The sequence below is a fragment of the Salmo salar genome, chromosome ssa03 (assembly GCF_905237065.1).
Source record: "Salmo salar chromosome ssa03, Ssal_v3.1, whole genome shotgun sequence".
NCBI classification, from domain to species: domain Eukaryota; kingdom Metazoa; phylum Chordata; class Actinopteri; order Salmoniformes; family Salmonidae; genus Salmo; species Salmo salar.
In genome coordinates this window covers 56830470-56853605 of record NC_059444.1, presented here as the reverse complement: position 1 = coordinate 56853605, position 23136 = coordinate 56830470, and the positions used below count along the sequence as shown (strand labels likewise).

Below are 23136 nucleotides of genomic sequence, written 5' to 3'. Positions count from 1 at the left end.
ACACCTTGACGTGGTTCCACCACGTTTCCCTCCCTGTCCATTTGTCTTATTTGGGCCATTGTAACCACTGTTAGTGACTTTCACAGTGGCAGCATTAACCACTCGTACTGCTGCGGAGTAAATGGAATTAGATTCTACTCTCAACGCTGCTTGTACTATCTCTTCCCAGTGAGAATGCTGATCCACCACCCCTGCAATAGCCGTTTCGGTAACAGGTTTCAAACCTGTCATCAAAGCTGACGTACATATTCCTACATTTTGATCATATCGATCCCCCATTGTTTGGTTGGTACGCAACGCATCATCCATCCGGTCCACATAATCACGTACTCCTTTTGCACCCTGAGTACAGTTACTAATTTTACTAGCATCTGGTCAGAAACAACACATTCCCAACCGTAGTTAAGAATCCTTCAATTTCATCATTGGCTGTCGCTGGGTCACACGCTTCTCGTCCTGAGGACCAAGCCGACGTTCTATACCCCTGTGCGAGTGTTGGCAACATGGCCCTTGGCAACAGCGAGCGTACAATATGACCGTAATCACCAGCATGGAGCCCAAAAATTTGACCTTGTCTCCTCAAGAAACTGATACATTCCTGTCCCTCTCTTACTGGATCTGGTGCTTCTTTCATAATACTACGCATTTCGATCACGCTCAGTGGCTGATGATGCTGTATTTGTATCTGTACTTGGGGCTGTGCATCATCTGGAATAGTGTTGTTCTCCCCTGGTACTATTTGTCCCAGATAATATGTAACCAGGGTTGCGTGTGTTCGTACTGGTCTCACCTCTCTATGATTACCTGGATCGTGTTGATCCACTATCCAGTCCGGGACCATTATGTCCGGACTAGTTATGTGCCTGTACCCCTCCTCTCGCAACCCATATCACTATTTTTCCTCTTTAAGAGAGGGGTATAATGGTTCTCCCCCAGTTGTGACCTGTTTCACCTTATAGCATGGAGTGAACGGCGGAGGAGTTGCAATTGCATATACTCCGCCACACGTGTTCTGATACTGTTGAAGCGTAACCCTGAGTTGTTTAATTTTGTTTTGCCTATCCTCAAGGTCTGTCTCTAACTCTTGATTTAGGTTTTGACTCATTTCTAGCTCATTAGCCAATTCCAGTTTCTGTTCATCTAATCTATGTGCATGCCCTTTGGACATTCCTATTTTTTTATTTGTCGCCTCATTCTTGTCTACTGCCTGGTCCTATTTACCTAGCAGATCTTTATTTTTCTAGTTTTATCCGCTGCTGATAAAATGCTGTGATCAGGATGCCTGCGTATTGTGGTTTCGACCGTTCTCTGATCTCAGTGTTCCACAGTACGATTGCATCAATACATTCTTGACTATTTTTAAACTTTCCATCTACCGGAAAATGTGTACCAATTTTGTCCAATTTCGCAAATTTTCCCCACCATTTATTTGGTTCTTGGTTTTGATCATACTCTAAGGCTATGGTAACATTTTCCTTTTCTACTCCTCCCTCCCCGGGAGTATCCTGGCCTTTAGAAACCATTTTTTGTTTTATTGTCCCGGCGTCACCCCCCAACGGTGTTAAATAATAACAGACTAGCCTTTTTAATAATTTGGACACTCTCTCTCTGCTGAATACTTACTAGTATCGTCCAAACATTCATACACACTCACACATCTCGCTTCCCGGCCCCTGTAGCTGAGACTAATGCAGGACTACTCTGTTCAGGACTCCCTGAGATTTAACGACCACAGATCTATTCTGCTCAGGACTCACTCTCAAAATTTTACAAGATTTACCCTCCACAGATCTATTCTGCTCGGGACCTACTCTTGAAAATGTTTACCCTCCACAGGAAAGTAACTATCCTGCTCGGGACTTATGAGACTTACCTTGCACAGATCTATTCTGCTCAGGACTTACTCGCTATGAGGCTTACCCTCCACAGGATCTATCCTGCTCGGGACTTACTCTTTACTTTATGGTACTAGCATATACCACAAAACTACGACCGGTCATTACACATTGGGCCTGCCAAATTAACTCAGTCTCTCGAGGTCCGTATCCTATAATTATTCAGCCTACGATTCTCATTACCCCACGATGTCAAAATGAGTGGTAACAGGTGTAGGAACTTTCCTACCTTATTTGCTGTGCCTGCTCCTGTTCCACCAATCTGGACTCTTTGGTTAGATTAAAAATCATGGTGAATCCTGCCGACAACACCAACTATTAGGTTCTTATTTTTCAGCGTAAATAACTAATGGTCATTAGAGAAGCTTAACCAAGTTTAATTGTTCTCAAAGGGTTGACACAGGTGTATTCAGACAGCAAAACATTTTTCCCTATCACAGTTATATACATCCCACTTAAGACAATCCTCCTTCTCTCCAATCCTTACATCTTATGGTTGAACAGGAAGAAAGTAACCAGATACTAAACCCTGATTACTCCCTTAAGGGGAACTGACCTCACCTCCTGACCTCAACCCCTACTTCCCCTAGTCCACAGATGTCCAACTGTCTCCCCTATCTCAACCCGTTGTTCTCCTCCCTTCCACCCAACACATTCCAAAGCTATCGTTCTTCCTACAGAGAACCATTAACTTCTGACATGAAACCCAGTCTCTTTCACTCTTTCTATTCAAGGCTTCTTCTCTATCATTTTTTTTATATCTGAATGTTCAAAGTTTATCCGATTCCAACAATATCAAGAAGCTGATTAAACAGCATTATCACTACACAGGTGTACCTTATGCTGGAGACAAAAGGCCACTCTATAATGTGCAATTTTGTCACACAGCACAATGCCACAGATGCCCCAAGTTTTGAGGGAGCATGCAATTGGAATGCTGACTGCTGGAATGTCCACCAGAGCTGTTGCCAGAGATTTAAATGTTAATTTCACTGCCATAAGCCGTCTCCAACTTCATGTTTATAGAATTTTGTAATACGGCCAACCGGCCTCACAACCGCTGACCACATGTAAGCACACCAGCCCAGAACCTCCACATCCGGCTTCTTCACCAGCGGGATCATCTGAGACCAGCAAATCAGACAGCTGATGAAACTGGATTTGCACAACCAAAGAATTTCTGCACAAACTGTCAGAAACCGTCACAAGGCAGCTTATCTGAGTGCTCGTCGTCCTCACCAGGGTCTTGACCTGACTGCAGTTCGGCGTCGTAACCACCTTCAGTGGGCAAATGCTCACCTTCCATGGCCACTGGCACACAGGAGAAGTGTGCTCTTCATGGATGAATCCCGGTTTCAACTGTACCAGGAAGATTACAGTCAGCGTTTACGGCGTCGTGTGTGGGCGAGCGGTTTGCTGATGTCAATATTGTGAACAGAGTGTCCCATGGTGGCGGTGTGGTTATAGTATGGGCAGCCATAAGCTACGGACAACAAACACAATAGCATTTTATCGATGGCAATTTGAATGAGCAGAGATACCGTGACAAGATCCTCAGGCCATTGTCGTGCCATTCATCCGCCGCCATCAACTCATCTTTCAGCATGATAATGCACGGCCCCATGTCGCAAGGCTCTGTACACAATTCCTGGAAGCTGAACATTTCACAGTTCTTCCGTGGCCTGCATACTCACCAGACATGTCACCCATTGAGCATGTTTGGGATGCCCTGGATCTACATGTATGGCAGCGTGTTCCAGTTCCTGCCCCAACAGCTTATCAAATACTTTTGTATTCATTGGCAGGTAAGTGTTCATTTACACTGAACGAAAATATAAAAGCAACATGCAACAATTTCAACTATTTTATTGAGTTGCAGATTATATAAGGAAATCAGTCAATTGAAATACATTCATTAGGCCCTAATCCATGGATTTCACATGACTGGGAATATAAATATGCATATGTTGGCATATGTTGGTCACAGATACCTAATAAAAGGAAAGGGCGTGGATCAGAAAACCAGTCGGTATCTGGTGTGACCACCACTTGCCTCATGCAGCGCGACACATCTCCTTCGTGTAGAGTTGATCAGGCTGTTAATTGTGGCCCGTGGAATTTTGTCCCACTCCTCTTTAGTGAATGTGCGAAGTTGCTGGATATTGGCAGAGGTGACCTAAACTGGGATATGCTTAACACCCCGGCAGTCCTACAATCTAAGCTAGATGCCCTCAATCTCACATAAATTATCAAGGAACCCACCAGGTACAACCCTAAATCCGTAAACATGGGCACCCTCATAGATATTATCCTGACCAACTTGCCCTCCAAATACACCTCTGCTGTTTTCAATCAGAATCTCAGCGATCACTGCCTCATTGCCTGCATCCGCTATAGGTCCGCGGTCAAACGACCACCCCTCATCACTGTCAAACGCTCCCTAAAACACTTCTGTGAGCAGGCCTTTCTAATCAACCTAGCCCGGGTATCCTGGAAGGATATTGACCTCATAGAGGATGCCTGGTTATCTTTAAAAGTGCTTTCCTCACCATCTAAATTTAGCATGCCCCGTTCAAAAAATGTAGAACTAAGAACAAATGTTTGGGGATCCAATGATAAAGACAGTGAATATGGTGCTGGGGATATGGTTGATGCTCTCCTCTGGTGCCAATAAGAGGCTACTGTTTACTCAAATGGGAGTTGAGAAGACAAATTAGAGTTTTTCCTTTGTCTTCTCTTTTCAGCAATAGCCATTTGCTTTCTAAACTATGTTTTTCCCATGATTGTATTTTAAAATATTGAGATCGGCCTAAGCCTACTAAACTGCTTTCACTGACTGCTGCAACTCAACAATCAACTATTTTGTAGGCTATTTGCCACCTGCTGCCCAAATTACTCATTTAAAACAAACAGCTCATTTTTAAAAGAAGCTTATGATTCTCTATGGTCAAATTGTCACGCCCTGACCTTAGAGAGAAGTTTTATTTCTCTATTTGGTTAGGTCAGGGTGTGATGTGGGGTGGGCATTCTATGTTGTTTATTTCTTTGTTTTTGGCCGAGTATGGTTCCTAATCAGAGGCAGTTGTCTATCGTTGTCTCTGATTGGGAATCATACTTAGGCAGCCCTTTTTCCACCTGTGATTGTGGGATCTTGTTTTTGTGTAGTTGCCTGTGAGCAGCCCCAGAACGTCACGTTTCATTTTTCTCCTGTTTTGTTCTTTTGGTGAGTTTCATTTTCATTAAAAGATGTGGAATTCCATGCACACTGCGCCTTGGTGTATTTATGATCGGGAGTTTGAAGATAGCGAATGTGACAGAAGATCCCACCACAAAAAGACCAAGCAGCGTGCGCCTACGGGGAAGACGAGTTGGACATGGGAGGACATCCTGGATGGCAAAGGATCCTGGACGTGGGAAGAGATCCAGGCCGGAAGGGATCGCCTCCCATGGGAACAGGTGGAAGCAGTGAGGGAGGAACAGCGACGAGATCGGGAGTCATGGCAACGACGGAAGCCCGAGAGGCAGCTCCCCCCCCAAAATGGGGGGGGGGGGGGCACACGGGGAGATTGGCGGCGTCAGGGTTGAGACCTGAGCCAACTCCCTGTGCTTACCGTGGGGAGCGTGTGACCAGTCAGGCACCGTGTTATGCGGTGTCTCCTGTTTTCTTGTTTTGGTGAGTTTCATTTTCATTAAAAGATGTGGAATTCCATGCACGCTGCGCCTTGGTTTATTTGTGATCGGGAGTTTGAAGATAGCGAACGTGACACAAATCATATTCTCTGGTGTAGTATTTGTAATGATGTTATTTATTTCTGTTTAAGGCACAATTAATTAAATAGCTAATTTTGGAAATGTCATTCTATTTACATTAGGGGAAGCTTATCTTCCCCTAGCCTATTGGATGCACTGCCTATGCCGACACCAATGTATAAGTAGCCGGTGCATAAAACTGGCTGTGAGACTTACAAGGCCGAGTTCAAATGCCGACATCAAATTCAAAGCAATCGGCGAACTGCCTAAATAGCTGACCTCAAGCAAGCTGTTGGGTACTGTCTCTGCTCAACGCTGAGAGAAAGGCACACATGTTGGCAGCTTCCCTCCGAGCTAATTGCTGCACAGTCCTAAAGCCAGCCAATAGATACACTAAACAGCTGTTGCATTTTAATGGCGGATTTGAATGATTTTAGTCAACTTTTTTTGTAGCCTACTTTTACATTTTTGGCCTTAAGCTATACCCAACTAACACGCCTACAGCATTGTCCTAAGCAGAGACATTAACATAATCATCTTCATCATCTTCACTGTTCATTTTCTCATGAGACCCCCCACAAACACCATTTCTTTGAGTGTTTCCCTCCCCGTTGACATAGACATCCTCTGATTTTCCATAGCTGTGCCCTTTTTCCTTCTCATTCTTCTTTACACCCTTCACTCCCTCCAGACCTCTCTGGTAACAGACGTTTTCAACATTCACATAGTCCTCTTCGTTGTCCTCCCCTCTGTTGTCAATACCTGTTGCATAACAGTTCGCTCATGAATATTCGTTACAGCAAACTCAAGGGGAAAAAAGCCTTACAAAGAAAATGATTTCAAAAGTCTTTGGGCCAAATTTGAGATGCTGCTTAACTTGTCAGGCTCAAGGCGTAAATCAAGTTCATATTCAGCCTTTGAGTTTACAGTATAGTCATATCACTTACATTCTCCCTGGTCAGTCTCTGTAGATGGCTTTCTGTTCATCCTTGTCCTCCAGCTGACTAGACAGATGACTAGAAGAAGTAGAAACAGCAGTGCTACCCCACCAGTCCCTCCAGAGACAATGATGGGGACCAAGAATGCTGAAGAAAATGTAGGTATTTCAAGATTTAGACCTACATATCGAGACTTGTAACGGCAAATTCATAGGATATAAAAACAAACACAAAAAAGTGACATGAAGGATTATGAATCATCTTACAATACTATGATTCTTCTCTCACAATTTTAAATACGTTTTTTTAAAGCATGCACCCTTACTTTATGCACCAATACTTTACCTCTAATGGTGACAGCTAGTTCCCTATTAGCCGACCTGAATGACCGGGTGGAGACGTTGACTACATAGCTGCAGCTGTATTTCCCCTGGTCTGTATTCTCTGCAACAGGGAAGTGGAACGAGGCAGAGTGGTTGACTGCTGGCTTAGTTTCAGTCCTGTTGGACCCAGAGAAGTCCAGATAGAAGAGGCCTCCAGGATACTGTGGCTGAATGGAGCAGGTGATGGAGAAGCAGTGGCCCCTGATCACCACTGGCCCCTGAGGTTCCCAAAACATCCCTCCATTTGGAGAACTGAGAGAGATGTTGGGCTGTAGCAGGACCACTGGGAAGAAAGTAAACAGCAATTTGAAAGTCATGTGATTCCATATTCACACCTTGTGACTGAGAAATATGTGTGTGATGGACAAGGTAATCAGTCTCTCGAGTTTTCCACAAATAAACAGGTATTTTCCTTTCCATAGTAGCAAGATCTTATCTATTTTTGCTAACTTTCCATAAAAATGTATTGGAGTGAGATCATTTTTTTCTTTCGGGATTGTATACAGAGTATGTCCACATCCCCGTCAGACCATTTTATTGGTAAACTACAAGGTAATACAAAAGTTGCAGTTTTTTTGTGATCCAATACGTAATATTATATTTGATAATACTTAGCAAAATTTGGTTTTAATCCAGAGAGGATAGCAAAAGTATCTAGATCCCCTTTGAGGCTGTGGAGGGATTCTAATTGTGGTTTTAAAAGAAAACATGAATCATCAGCGTACAATGACACCTTTGTTTTTAAGCCACGGATTTCTAATCCATTAATATTATTGTTGGATCCAATTTTAACAGCTAACATTTCAATGGCAATAATAAATACATGTTGATAGTGGACAACCTTGTTTTACTCCTCTTGACAGTTTCAAACTTTCTGAGATGTAGCCATTATTTACTATTTTACACCTAGGGATAGTATACATAACTTTAACCCATTTTATAAGCAATTCTCCAAAATTGAAATATTCTAGGCATTTATATATACAATCCAGTCGTACTTTATCAAAAGCCTTTTCAAAATCAGCTATGAAAACCATGCCTTGTTTCCCCGATATTTCATAGTATTCTATTGTTTCCAGTGCTTGTCTTACATTATCTCCAATGTATCGTCCATGAAAAAAACCTGTCTGATTAGGATGAATAATATCTGACAATAACTTTTTAATTCTATGCACCAAGCATTTAGCTAGAATTTTTGGAGCACAACACTGTGGTGTAAGAGGCCTCCAATTTTTAAAATGGTCTGGATCTATCTATCTATCGATCTATCTATCGATATATCGATAGATCGATAGATCGATAGATACACACACACACACACCACTTGGATCCTGTTTCAGTAATAATGAAGCAAGACCTTCTTGTTGCGTGTTCGATAATCTACCGTTTATATAGGACTGGTTATAACATGCTAATAATGGTCCTCTGAGTATATCAAAAAAGTTTGGAGTTTTCCTTGCCTTAAAGGCTTTAACTGCATCAAGAAGTTCCTCCTCTGTAATTTGGCTTTCACATGAGTCTTTCTGTACAAATGTTAATTTTACATTATTAATAGGAACAAAATCCATACAATTAGCTTTGGTTAGTGGAGACTGAAACGAAAACATATTCTTAAAGTACTTTACTTCCTCTTTCAAAATATCATTCGGTGAATCATGCGTGACTCCTTCATTTGTAACAAGTTTCAATAAAAAAAAAAATTGGTAGCATTTCTATGTTGAAGATTGAAAAAGAATTAGGTACATTTTTCCCCCTATTCCATCCAGTTTGCTTTATTTTTATAATATATTACACTGGATCTTTCTTGAATAAGTTCCTCCAATTCTTTTTCCTCTAACTTATTCTGTGCCTCTATCGTACAGTTTTTATTGCCATCTAACTGTACTGTTAGATCTAAATTGCTTTTGTTTTATAGATGAGTACTGAATTGCATGTCCCCTAAAGGCACATTTAAAAGTGTCCCATACAATAAGGGGATCTGCTGTACCTATGTTATGTCGGAAAAAGTAAGTTATAAATTCTTCTGTCCTAGTTCTAAACAAGTTATCATCCAGTAGGCTTTGGTTCAATTTCCAATATCCTCGCCCACGTGAAAATTCTGTAAGAGTAATATATATGCCAACTATGTGATGATCCGACCGCATTCTGTCCCCTATCAACACTTTTTTTTAAACTTTTGGTGCCAGAGAGAATGACATAAGAAAGTAATCAAGACGACTAGCTTAATTAAGCCTCCGCCATGTATATCTCACTAGGTCAGGGTATTTAAGCCTCCATATATCCACTAATTCCAACATGACAATCATGATTTCGTTAAGTGCCTGAGGGTGATAGTTTGTAGGGTGATTTCCTTTACGGTCCATAGAGGTATTTAAAGCCGTATTAAAATCCCCCCCATGTAATGCCCTGGCCATAGAGAGGGTTTTTTGTTCTCTATTTTTGGTTAGGCCAGGGTGTGACATGGGTGGGCGTTCTAGGTTTCTTTTTCTATGTTGGTGGTTTTCTTTGTTTCGGCCGTGTATGGCTCTCAATCAGGAACAGGTGTAGATCGTTGTTGCTGATTGGGAGTCATACATAGGCAGCCTGTTTTTCCTTTGGGGTTTGTGGGTGAATGTTTTCTGTTTAGAGTTTGTTCCTGACAGAACTGTTGCTGGTCGTTCTTTTGGTTTCTTTTTTGTATAGTGTTCATTCGGTCATTAAAACCTTTCAAGATGAACACATCCTCCGCTGCACCTTGGTCTCATTTCAACGACAGCCGTTACACCACCATAACAATAGAGTCTAGTGTTGCTTATAGAGTTGATCAATTCTTATATATACTTTCAATGAAGCTTGGATCATCATTATTTGGACCATATAGGTTAATAAGCCAAATCTGTTTACTGTCCAATAACATTTAAAATAATCCATCTACCTTAATGATCTGTTTGGACAATTTGCACATTTGGATCAAAATAACTGTTAATTAATATCATCACCCCTTTTGAATTTCTTTGCCTATGGGAGAAATATATTTTGCCCCCCAGTCCTTTTTCCACAAAACTTCATCTAAAATTGTTGAATGAGTTTCCTGTAAACAATAGATATTATATTTCTTCTCTTTTAGCCAGGTAAATACTGATCGTCTTTTTTTATTACCTGCTAAGCCATTACAATTATAACTGGCTATACTTATTTCACCACTTACCATAATGAGACACAAATTTCAATTCTATTTATCAAAATATATGTTCGTAAACATACCATTAAAAAGTAACATGATGAATGAGTGTCTATATAGCTGTACCACGATATTTGAATTGCTACTAAGTAAACATCCAATTGGTCCCCACTATTCCACCCGCTAGAACCCCTCTCCTCATCCAGAGTTGGGTTGTCATCCCGATGCCCGGCAGACCACCCCCCGGATCCCAATAGCCCCGGAGAGACCGGGACCCATCCTTCGAAAAGAGCACAGTGCCACCCACAGAAGAGAAGCAGATCAACCGCCAAATGCATTTCCATCGCCCTCACCTCGATTTGTATTATATATAGCCATCAAAAAATCTATATATCTATTTTAAAATCCTGTTTCTTATTTTCCATAATTAGCTATTAATATTTGTAGTAATGTAGGCAATTTATGCAAAGGATTTTTACCTCTCACCAGTCACCATTACCAAAATTACAGTATGGCAAGCAATTATTATATTAGCAAACAATTATTGTGAATCATCCTGTATTGTCTCTAACATCTTTAACTCCCTCGCAACAGTTGTGGGATACACACTCACACACTCAACCCCTTTCCCCCACAACAACCATAGACTCAGATTCTCAGCAGTTGCACCGTCCCAGAGCCCAACTCAAGAAAAGTCTTGATTTGCAAATGCATATACAGTTGCAGCTGTATGAGAAGGCCTGCAAGACTGCGCAAAACAAATGGGCAGAAACGGGGAGATCTGATTAACCATTGTCACATCCTAGATGATGGAGGTCAGATATACCCCCTTCCCCTGAAACACCCACAACATGGTCCCCTGTAGTGACCATATCCCAAGCATCTCCATGCAGTCAGACCTTTGATTTTCGTGCCACCAGGGCCACAATAATAAGCCCAATAGAAATGAATGGTAAGTGTATTGTGTCATTTTGGATTTACCTATATTTTAAATAAGAAAATAATATGTTTCTAAACACTTCTGCATTAATGTTCTACCATGTTTACGGATAGTCTTGAATGAATTGTGAATAATGATGAGTGAGAAAGTTAGACACAAGTATCATACCCTACAAAATAATCTGAAACACAACCAAAACAAACAGCAAATGCATCCAACAAGGTTGTAGAGTCACAAGCGTGATGTAGTCATTCCATGCTAGGAATATGGGACCAAATACTCAACTTTTGATTACTTTAATACACTTACTGTATAAGTGAATTTGTCACAATACTTTTGGTCCCGTAAAATGGGTGGACTAGATACAAAAAGTGCTGTAATTGTCACACCCTGACCATAGAGAGCCCTTGGTTCTCTATGGTATAGTAGGTCAGGGCGTGACTAGGGGGTGTTCTAGGTTTATGGCTATGTCTATGTTGGTGTGCTTGGTATGGTTCCCAATCAGAGACAGCTGTTTTTCGATGTCTCTGATTGGGGATCATATTTAGGCAGCCATTTCCCCACTGTGTTTTGTGGGATCTTGTTTTGAGTTAGTGCATGTGGCACCGCTGATGTCACGGTTCGTTGATTGTTTGTTTCTTTTTGTTTGGAAGTTTCGCTTAAATAAATATGTGGAACTTTAATCATGCTGCGCTTTGGTCCGAGTATGCTTCCAACGACGATCGTGACAGTAATTTCTAAACGGTTCCCTGATATTAATAAACATACCCTCAAATTAAAGCTGACAGTCTGCACTTTAACCTCAGTCATTGTATCATTTCAAATATAAAGTGCTGGAGTACAGAGCCAAAACAACATATTTGTCACTGTCCCAATACTTTTGGAGCTCACTGTAGATTAAGCAACTCTTGTTTCCCAACTACTACCTCACCTTTAGTAACGTTGCTGTAAGGGGAGCTGATGGCTTGGCTGTTGGAGAGGGTTCTGTAGAGACAGCGGTAACTGCCCTGGTGTGAAGCATCCATCTTAAAATTTGTTAAAGTAGCCCTTGGCTGTGAGGATCCAACGGTCACATTCATGACAGAGTCTCCATTCAGATAGAAGATGAACTCCACAGCATTACAGAGGATACGGGATGGAAGAGTGCAGGTGAGTTGGACCTCCTCTCCATCTAAGAAGGCAGAATGTGATTGGTTTGAGGAGAGTGAAGGCTTCTGCAAGACAACACCTGTTGGTCAAAGACATGTAGTTTAGTTAGGCAACAGTAATCACAACTGGTCTTCATACTGTATTACACACCTGCTCTGATCTAGGCTGCCCCAATCTGGTCACATAGCACCAAGTCTGGCCTGGGTTAAGATTATTTGTGCAACAGTCAAGTCTCCACTAGGTGGCAGAGCAGGCCATAATAATGCAGTAATATGCTTTTTAGAATTTGCTCTCTGATGAGACATTTTTGCACAATTCAAACCATTCAAACCAAAACTCAAGTCTAGACAAGGAAAAGAGACTCCCTTACCTGAACAAATAACACCTGCGTCGTTACCATGATTACAGTTATGTGTTCCTCCTGTGTGTGGGCACTGTGTGATGGAGCACTCACTGCCAGAGCAGCCAACATCATCCTGCCAGATGGGCCCACTGCCCTGACCAAAGTAAGCCCTCTCTGGGGCACTAACAGCTCTCCCACAGCCAAGCTGTCTGCACGCCACAGCAGAGACATTCAAATCCCACATGTCATTACACACGGTTCGCCAGTGACCAATTTGATAGACCTCCACCCTCCCAGAGCAGAGGTCACTCCCATTGACCAGTCTGATATTAGGTTTAACTAGGAATTAAAGAAAAATTAAAAACATTTGACAATGTGGGAGAAAATAAATGCATTTCAGTTACATATTCAACTAAATCAATGCCAAGTTGACACAAGTATAATCAAGGTATTTTGACTACATTAACCACAATAGCAACACAGAGGGACTTTTCTTACCTGAGCAGACAACTCTGGCATCTTGAGACTGTAAACAGTCATGGTGTTTCAATCCTCCATGTGAGCATTCTGTGAGGGAGCTCTCACTGCCAATACACCCAACATCATCCAGCCAAGTGGGCCTGCCACCACTACCCTGACCTAAGTGGACACTACCTTGGACACTCACAGCCCTCCCACAGCCCAGCTGGCCACACACTACATTGGCATCGTCGACGTCCCACTTCTGGCCACACACTCTTCCCCACTGGCCCTCGTAAAGAATCTCCACTGTCCCAGAGCAGCGACTAGTGCCATTGACAAGCCTGATCTCTTCACCAGCTCACAAAGAGGAAAAGAGATGATAGGAAAAATTATTCATGATTAATAAGCAAATACGCAATTTAACACTGCCAGTTGTCAAAGCTGTTCTATTAAAAGTTGTTTCAAAGATGTTAATGAACCTTTTTGGACTTTAACAGGATTTTAAATCCTTTGAGACTTGTGTTCACATATTTTATTTAACTAGGCAATTCAGGTAAGAACAAATTCTAATTTACAATGACAGCCTAGGAAAAGTGGGTTAACTGCCTTGTTCAGGAGCAGAACGACATATTTTTACCTTGTTCGCTCAGGGATTCGATCTAGCAACCTTTCGGTTACTGGCCCAACGCTTTAACCACTAAGCTACCTGCCGCCCCACAGGAACACTTACCAGCCAATGAAGATTTGACCATTTGATGAGCTGTTGGGGAGAAACACATACAACCAAAACATTACAATTAAACACTTATTTACTGAGGTTGCCATTTGTAAATGGATAACAACTTATAATAATGTACATTTTAAAAATCCTACATTTTTTATATGTAACTTTGCTCACCATTTCTGAATTGTTATTGCTACATTTGTAAATGTTAGTAAGCTGTATATAGATAGTTATTTACATATTTATAAACAATTTTAAACATAAACCGGGCAAGCAAACATTATTTGCATATGCTGTTGTGGTATTTACACCATCTGTAAAGCCAGATAGTTAGGTATATATCGAGCTTAAGGATTTCCTTTATGAAACTTCCCTGAAACTGCCCTGTGTCTCATGTAAAGTAGTGAACTTGTTGTGGTTGACAGTTCCCAGACTCTCACAGACTTCTGTTTAGTATACAGATAAAAGAATGTATCAGTTTCACACAAAATGGCCCAATTCCTTTGTTTAAAAATCAGCTAGTCCTGCTTTCTGCTTTCTGCTATTAATGACTCTCAACACTTTATTTTGTGAAATAGTTTCTCCACTTGATGTTGACTTATGTTATTTCGTGATATAAAATGTCAGCAGTGTTGAGGAGGCTACTCTGAAAATATAGTTTACCTTGCTACCAGTTACTTCACACTAGAGTAAAAAGGTCAGCTACACTGTACAGTGAGACTGAGGGAAAAAAGTATTTGATCCCCTGCTGATTTTGTACATTTGCCCACTGACAAAGAAATTATCAGTCTTTCATTTTAATGGTAGGTTTATTTGAACAGTGAGAGACAGAATAACAACAAAAAAATCTAGAAAACGCATGTCAAAAATGTTATAAATTGATTTGCATTTTAATGAGGGAAATAAGTATTTGACCCCCTCTCAAACAGAAAGATTTCTGGCTCCCAGGTATCTTTATACAGGTAACGAGCTGAGATTAGGAGCACACTCTTAAAGGGAGTGCTCCTAATCTCAGGTTGTTACCTGTATAAGAGACATCTGTCCACAGAAGCAATCAATCAATCAGATTCCAAACTCTCCACCATGGCCAAGATCAAAGAGCTCTCCAAGGATGTCAGGGACAAGATTGTAGACCTACACAAGGCTGGAATGGGCTACAAGACCATCGCCAAGCAGCTTGGTGAGAAGGTGACAACAGTTGGTGCGATTATTCGCAAATGGAAGAAACACAAAAGAACTGTCAATCTCCCTCGGCCTGGGGCTCCATGCAAGATCTCACCTCGTGGAGTTGCAGTGATCATGAGAACGGTGAGGAATCAGCCCAGAACTACACGGGAGGATCTTGTCAATGATCTCAAGGCAGCTGGGACCATAGTCATCAAGAAAACAATTGGTAACACACTACGCCGTGAAGGACTGAAATCCTGCAGCACCCGCAAGGTCCCCCTGCTCAAGAAAGCACATATACATGCCCGTCTGAAGTTTGTCAATGAACATCTGAATGATTCAGAGGACAACTGGGTGAAATTGTTGTGGTCAGATGAGACCAAAATGGAGCTCTTTGGCATCAACTCAACTCGCCGTGTTTGGAGGAGGAGGAATGCTGCCTATGACCCCAAGAACACCATCTCCACTGTCAAACGTGGAGGTGGAAACATTATGCTTTGGGGGTGTTTTTCTGCTAAGGGGACAGGACAACTTCACCGCATCAAAGGGACGATGGACGGGGCCATGTACCGTCAAAATCTTGGGTGAGAACCTCCTTCCCTCAGCCAGGGCATTGAAAATGGGTCGTGGATGGGTATTCCAGCATGACAATGACCCAAAACACACGGCCAAGGCAACAAAGGAGTGGCTCAAGAAGAAGCACATTAAGGTCCTGGAGTGGCCTAGCCAGTCTCCAGACCTTAATCCCATAGAAAATCTGTGGAGGGAGCTGAAGGTTTGAGTGGCCAAACGTCAGCCTCGAAACCTTAATGACTTGGAGAAGATCTGCAAAGAGGAGTGGGACAAAATCCCTCCTGAGATGTGTGCAAACCTGGTGGCCAACTACAAGAAACGTCTGACCTCTGTGATTGCCAACAAGGGTTTTGCCACCAAGTACTAAGTCATGTTTTGCAGAGGGGTCAAATACTTATTTCCCTCATTACAATGCAAATCAATTTATAACATTTTTGACATGCGTTTTTCTGGATTTTTTGGTTGTTATTCTGTCTCTCACTGTTCAAATAAACCTACCATTAAAATTACAGACTGATCATTTCTTTGTCAGTGTGCAAACGTACAAAATCAGCAGGGGATCAAATACTTTTTTCCCTCACTGTTGTTCAATTACTAGTTGAATTAAATGAAGTGGAACTACTCCCCAACACTGTGTTTAACATATAGTTTATGTTACAGCTACTGAGATTTTACTCTCTTAATTGTCTCTTTAATAAGTGAATTTAAGCAAGTGAAATAGATAATAAACAAAAGTTAAATAAACAATAAAAAATGAACGGTACTGTAAACATTTCACTCACAAAAGTTCCAAAAGAACAAAGACATTTCAAATGTCATATTATGTATATATAAAGTGTTTTTACGATGTTTAACTTGTTAAAGTACAAAAGGGAAAATAAATAAACATAAATATGGGTTGTAATTACAATGGTGTTTATTCTTCACTGGTTACCCTTTTCTCTCTCTCCAAGACAAAGTGAAAAAAAAGTGGCCCTTCACACCTAGGTGTGATACCCTGCTTTCTCAAATCAAATCACATTTTATTTGTCACATACGCAGAATACAACAGGTGTAGACCTTACAGTGAAATGCTTACTTACAAGCCCTTAACCAACAATGCAGTTTTAAGAAAAATAAGTGTTAAAACCTCTTTGGGCTAGGGGGCGGTATTTTCACGTCCGGATGAAAAGCATGCCCAAAGTAAACTGCCTGCGACTCAGACCCAGAAGCTAGGATATCCATATCATTGGTAGATTTGGATAGAAAACACTCTAAAGTTTATAAAGCTGTTAAAATAATGTCTGTGAGTATAACAGAACTTATTTGGCAGACGAAACCCAGAGGACAAACCATCCAGTATTTTTTTTGGTTGTTGAGTTTACTGTGTTTTCAATTATTTTTCTATGGGAAACTAGATTTATGAGGCACCTGGTTGCAGTTCCTATGGCTTCCACTAGATGTCAACAGTCTTTAGAAATTGGTGGATGTTTTTCCTTTGAGAAATGAAGAAGCTATTCAGAATGAGAGTCAAGCCAAGTGGACTCTTTTGTTTGGGGCGCGCGACCTGCAGCTCGCTCCACGTTGATTTTATCCGCTATTGAACACAGTATATTCCGTCTTAAATTTTATAGATAATTTACGTTTTAAGATACCTAAGGATGGATTAGGAAAATTGTTTGAAATGTTTGGATCAAGGTTACAGGTAACTTATTAGATCATTTGTAGTCATGTTGGGCGAGTTGGAACCGGTGTTTTTCTGAATCAAACGCGCCAAATAAATTGACATTTTGGGGATATAAAGGAGTTTATCGAACAAAAGGACCATTTGTGATGTTTCTGGGACATATTGGAGTGCCAACAGAAGAATATCTTCAAAGGTAAGGCATGAATTATATAGTTATTTCTGACTTTCGTGTCGCACCTCCCTGGTTGAAATATGTTTGTCATGCATTTGTAAGCGGGGTGCTGTCCTCAGATAATCGCATGGTTTGCTTTCGCCGTAAAGCCTTTTTGAAATCTGACATGGTGGCTGGATTACACGGCTCTGCCATTTCACCGGATGTTGTCAAATTGATCCCGCTAAAGGGATTTGATCCCTAAGAAGTTTTAAGTAAAAATAGATAGGTAAAAAATAGAAAATAAAAGTCACAAATAATTAAAGAACAGCAGTAAAATAACAGTAGTGAGGCTATATACAGGGGGTACCGGTACAGAGTCAATGTGCGGGCAATACAGGTTAGTCGAGGTAATTGAGGTAATATGTACATGTAGGTAGAGTTAAAATGACTATGCATAGATAATAAAAAGAGAGTAGCAGCAGCGTAAAAGAGGGGGGGGGTAATGCAAATAGTCTGGGCAGCCATCTGATTAGCTGTTCAGGAGTCTTACGGCTTGGGGGTAGAAGCTGTTAAGAAGCCTTTTGGACCTAGGCTTGTCGCTCCGGTACCGCTTGCGGGTGTGGGTAAAACAAAGCGTGAATTAAAAGTACGTATCTCAGAGCACCGTAGCACCATTAGGTGCAAAAACTTAACTTACCCAGTTGCGGCCCACTTTTTGGAAGCAAACCATCCGATTTCGTCTCTGCGTTATATTGGCATCGAACATGTCACCCTCCCGAGGAGAGGGGGTGACCTTGATAATTTATTGTTAAAACGAGAGGCTGCCTGGATCTTTAATTTAAAGACCCTTGCTCCCTTCAGTCTCAACATAGACTTTGATCTGAAGCCATTCTTGTGATAATTGTGATTTTGCCATTGTAATTGTTAGATACATTTTAGACTACAAATGCTATGATCGTATGCTATCCATTTGTTTGTCTTTTTGTATGTTCTTTGTATGCCATTTTTTTTTTTTATATTTGAGCTAACCAATGATATTAGGCCATACTTGGCCATGATTACAAACACCTGTGTGTCTCTTGACACTATATAAATGACTCATCTCGCAGTGTTTGTGATGATACCCTGATGAAGACAGCTTCGCTGTCGAAACGTTGGTTATTACATTTTTGCATCTGAGCTCTTAGAGTGTGCGGCTTTCCTTTATTTCCTGGCTGGAGTCTTTGAACATTTTTAGGGCTTTCCTCTGACACCGCCTTGTATAGAGGTCCTGGACAGCAGGAATCTTGGCCCCAGTGATGTACTGGGCCGTACGCACTACCCTCTGTAGTGCCTTACGATCGGAGGCCAAGCAGTTGCCATACCAGGCAGTGATGCAACCAGTTAGGATGCTCTTGATGGTGCAGCTGTAGAACTTTTTGAGGATCTGAGGACCCATGCCAAATCTTTTCAGTCTCCTGAGGGGGAATAGGCGTTGTCGTGCCCTCTTCACGACTGTCTTGGTGTGTTTGGACCATGATAGTTTGTTGGTGATGTGGACACCAATGAACTTGAAGCTCTCAACCTGCTCCACTACAGACCCGTCGATGAGAATATGGGCATACTCGATCCTCCTTTCCCTGTATTCCACAATCATCTCATTTGTCTTGATCACGTTGAGGGAGAGGTTGTTATCCTGGCACCACACGGCCAGGTCTCTGACCTCCTCTCTATAGGCTGTCTCATCGTTGTCGGTGATCAGGCCTACCAGTGTTATGTTGTCGGCAAACTTAATGATGGTGTTGGAGTCGTGTCTGGCCATACAGTCCTGAGTGAACAGGGAGTACAGGAGGGGACTGAGCACGCACCTCTGACGGGTGTGAATGATGTGAGCCATGACCAGTCTTTCAAAGCCCTTCAGAGCTATAGACGTGAGTGCTAAGGGTCGGTAGTCATTTAGGAAGGTTACCGTAGTGTTCTTGGGCACAGGGACTATGGTGGTCTTCTTGAAACATGTTGGTATTACAGACTCGGTCAGGGACAGGTTGAAAAAGTCAGTGAAGACAATTGACAGTTGGTCAGCGCATATTCGGTGTACACGTCTTGGTAATCCATCTGGCCCTTCGGCCTTATGAATGTTGACCTGTTTAAAGGGTTTAGTCACATCGGCTACGGAGAGTGCAATCACACAGTCGTCCGGAACAGCTGACGCTCTCATGCATGCTTCAGTGTTGCTTGCCTCGAAGCGAGCATAGAAGTAATTTAGCTCACCTGGTAGGCTCGTGTCACTGGGCAGTTCTCGCCTGTGCTTCCCTTTGTAGTCTGCAATAGTTTGCAAGCCCTGCCACATCCGACGAGCATCTGAGCCGGTCTAGTATGATTCAATCTTAGTGCTGTATTGATGCTTTGCCTGTTTGATGGTTCGTCGGAGGGCATAGCAGGATTTCTGATCAGCTTCCGAGTTAGAGTCCTTGAAAGCGGCAGCTCTACCCTTTAGCTCAGTTTAGATATTGCCTGGAATCCATGGCGTCTGGTTGGGTTATGTACGTACAGTCACTGTGGGGATGACGGAATCAATGTACTTATTGATGAAGCCAGTGACTGATGTGGTGTACTCCTCAATGCCATCGGAAGAATCCCGGACCATATTCTAGTCTGTGCTAGCAAACCAGTCCTGTAACTTAGCATCTGCATCATTTGACCACTTCTTTATTGACAGAGTCACTGGTGCTTCCTGTCTCCCCCTCACTCTCTTAGTTCTTAGCCTCTTATCCTGCTGGACCTCTCAAGCTGGACCTTTCTCGAGGAGAGAGAAAAACCTTTATCCTTAGTAGGCCGACCACAGGTCCTGGACCTTCACCTTTAATGGAAAGAACTGGTGAAATGGGAAATATCACATTTACATAAGTATTCAGACCCTTTACTTACTACTTTGTTGAAGCACCTTTGGCAGCGATTACAGTCTCGAGTCTTCTTGGGTATGACGCAAGAATCTTGGTACACGTGTATTTGAGGAGTTTCTCCCATTCTTCTCTGCAGATCCTCTCAATCTCTGCCAGGTTGTTTGGGGAGTGTCGCTGCCGAGCTATTTTCAGGTTTCTCCAGAGATATTCGATCAGGTTCAAGTCCGTGCTCTGGCTGGGCCAATCAAGAACATTCAGAGACTCCTCTCAAAGCCACACCTGCATTGTCTTGGCTGTGTGCTTAGGGTCATTGTCCTGTTGGAAGGTGAACCTTCACCTCAGTTTGAGGTCCTGAGTGCTCTGGAGAAGGTTTTCAATCAAGGATCTCTCTGTACTTTGCTCCGTTCATCTTTACGTTGATCCTGACTAGTCTCCCAGTCCCTGCCGCTGAAAAACATCCCCCACAGCATGATGCTGCCATCACCATGCTTCACCGTAGGGAGGGTGCCAGGTTTCCTCCAGACGTGACGATAGGCATTCAGGCCAAAGAGTTCAATCTTGGTTTTATCAGACCAGAGAATCTTGTTTCTCATAGTCTTGGAGTCCCTTAGGTGCCTTTTGGCAAACTCCAAGCGGGCCGTCACGTACCTTTTACTGAAGAGTAGCTTCCTTCTGGCCACTCTACCATAAAGGCCTGATTGGTGGAGTGCTGCATAGATGGTTGTCCTTCTGGAAGGTCCTCCCATCACCACAGAGGAACTCTGGAGCTCTGTGAGAGTTAGCATTGGGTTCTTGGTTTGAGATTGTGTCACGACTCCCGCCGAAGTCGGCCCCTCTCCTTGTTCGGGCGGCGTTCGGCGGTCGAAGTCACCGGCTTGCTAGTTTCGTTTGGTTTTGTCTTTATTGTGTACACCTGTTTTTGATTTCCCTAATTATGTTTATTATTTAACCCTCTGCATTTCCTGTTTGTCTTGTCGGTGATTGTTTCCTGTGTTGTGTTCTTGGAGGGGTTGTTCCCCAATCCTGTATTTTTGAAGAGTTTCCATTTAAGAATTATGGAGTCCCTGTGTTCTTGTGGACCTTCAATGCTGCAGAAATGTTTTGGTACCCTTCCCCAGATCTGTGCCTCGACACAATCATGACTAGGAGCTGTACGGACAATTCCTTCTACCTCATGGTTTGGTGTTTGCTCTGACATGCACTGTCAACTGTGGGACCTTATATAGACAGGGGTGTGCCTTTCCAAATCATGTCCAATCAATTGACTTTCCCACAAGTGGACTCAAATCAAGTTCTAGATACATCTCAAGGATGATCAATGGAAACAGGATGCACCTGAGCTCAATTTAGAGTCTTATAGCAAAGGTTCTGAATACTTATGTAAATAAGGTATGTTTTTTACTTTTTATAAATTTTCAGAAATTCTAAAAACCTGTTTTCGCTTTTTCAATATAGTGTATTTTGTGTAGATTGATGAGGAAAATGTTTTATTTAATACATTTTAGAATAAGCCTGTAATGTAACAAAAGGTGGAAAAGGGGAAGGGGTCTGAAAACTTTCCCATTCATTCAATTAACTGGGAAATGTACAAAAATGTATTTCTAATTGAATTCCAATTCAAAACAGTCCAAACACTTCAATTCCAAAACTTTAAGATTGAATTAATTTCAAAATATCAACAATGTAAATTCTCCACTTCATGAGTGAATTCAAGAATTGAAATTGACCCCAACCCTTTTAACTTTGTTTTGCCATTTAAAAAAAAACATTTTCTCGTGTGACTTGAAAGAGGATTCTAGACCATGAATAAATATGTAAACTACGATATCACTAGAGAATTAATCAGTGTAATTTTTGCATAGATGGACCGGTGTTATCCTCTCCGCAGTTTCAAGATCCTATTTTGCTACATTTTCTATCAAAGTTAATAATTGCAAAATTGCTCAACTTTTCCAGTATAGTTCCGCAAAGCACATATATTTTTAACTTTGAAGTCACAGTTGTGTGAGCCAAGAAAGCAGACAAATTTGATTTGATTTTGACATGAGAACTGGAAATTACTCCTTTGTTACAGGTCAGTTTGATTTTGTGACTGTCTACCAAGTCGCTCATGAGCAATATTCATGGTGATCAAAATCCACAAATTAGCACATTAAAATTCAATTGCAGACATTAGTATATCCATTACATAAATCAAAGCCTATTGAAACAATGCTAAGCTTGAAAGAAACAATATAATACTGTACTTGGATAACGCAGAGGTCACAGAGACAACAGATACCAATCTATATATAGATTCTATTCTTATTCATGTAAGGCACTTGAAAGACTTTCCTTTATGACAACTTAGTTATTGTAATACACAAAGACTCACCTAATGCCATAAAGAGTAGAATTGTCACCATCTTGATCCTTGTAATGTCCTCCAATATCAGGTATGATTCTCACCAACACTTGGCAGTAAATTGCAATTTTTACCCCAGATGTAACTATTTTCAAGTTACAATACAATGGACTCAACTAACAATACAACCAAAATTCTGCTGAACCAAAATTGAGAGTTAAATTACCATGGTCTGGCAATGCTACATCAATGTAAAAAAGATCAATGTGTGATCTTCTACACACTTTCAGAGTCACACAGTCACAAAACAGGAAATCCTGGCCCACTACTGTGTTTAGTCTCTTGTTTGGCCACCGATTCCACTAAACTGAGCTCAACACCACAAACACCATTTGTTTCATTTTTTAATCAAATAGTATGAAACCCATAAAACACAAAAATAAACTGAGGGGCCAATAAGAAATGCACAGAACCTAAAAAGTAAGTCACCCCCCCCAAACAAAAATTGTAGTATAACCCTTAAATGTTCTCTGAATCTTGTGTTTGTTCTTGTAACGTGATCTACCATAGTCCCAGGTCCACTAAAATGCTGCTCTGAAAGTGGAC

The 23136-nt window shown here is 41.6% G+C and overlaps 1 protein-coding gene across 1 annotated transcript; it reads right to left on the bottom strand.

The window, feature by feature from the left end:
• Positions 1 to 5560: 5560 nt before the first annotated feature.
• On the bottom strand, positions 5561 to 22939 carry LOC106600856 (deleted in malignant brain tumors 1 protein). The gene is made up of 8 exons (XM_014192576.2): positions 22561 to 22939; positions 13751 to 13780; positions 13057 to 13377; positions 12586 to 12897; positions 11998 to 12294; positions 6929 to 7249; positions 6593 to 6730; positions 5561 to 6407 (listed from the first exon to the last, which is right to left on the bottom strand). Exons 1-8 carry the CDS (start codon positions 22589 to 22591, stop codon positions 6157 to 6159), a joined length of 1701 nt encoding a protein of 566 aa, XP_014048051.1. The 5' UTR covers positions 22592 to 22939; the 3' UTR covers positions 5561 to 6156.
• Positions 22940 to 23136: the final 197 nt, after the last annotated feature.

Bases quoted from the DNA above. Each gene is read 5' to 3' on its own strand.
- LOC106600856 (XM_014192576.2), bottom strand. From the start codon at position 22,591: ATGGTGACAATTCTACTCTTTATGGCATTAG. The intron at 13,781-22,560 runs GTGAGTCTTTGT...TCTCCCCAACAG, and splicing joins TCTACTCTTTATGGCATTAG to CTCATCAAATGGTCAAATCT. The intron at 13,378-13,750 runs GTAAGTGTTCCT...CCTCTTTGTGAG, and splicing joins GGTCAAATCTTCATTGGCTG to CTGGTGAAGAGATCAGGCTT.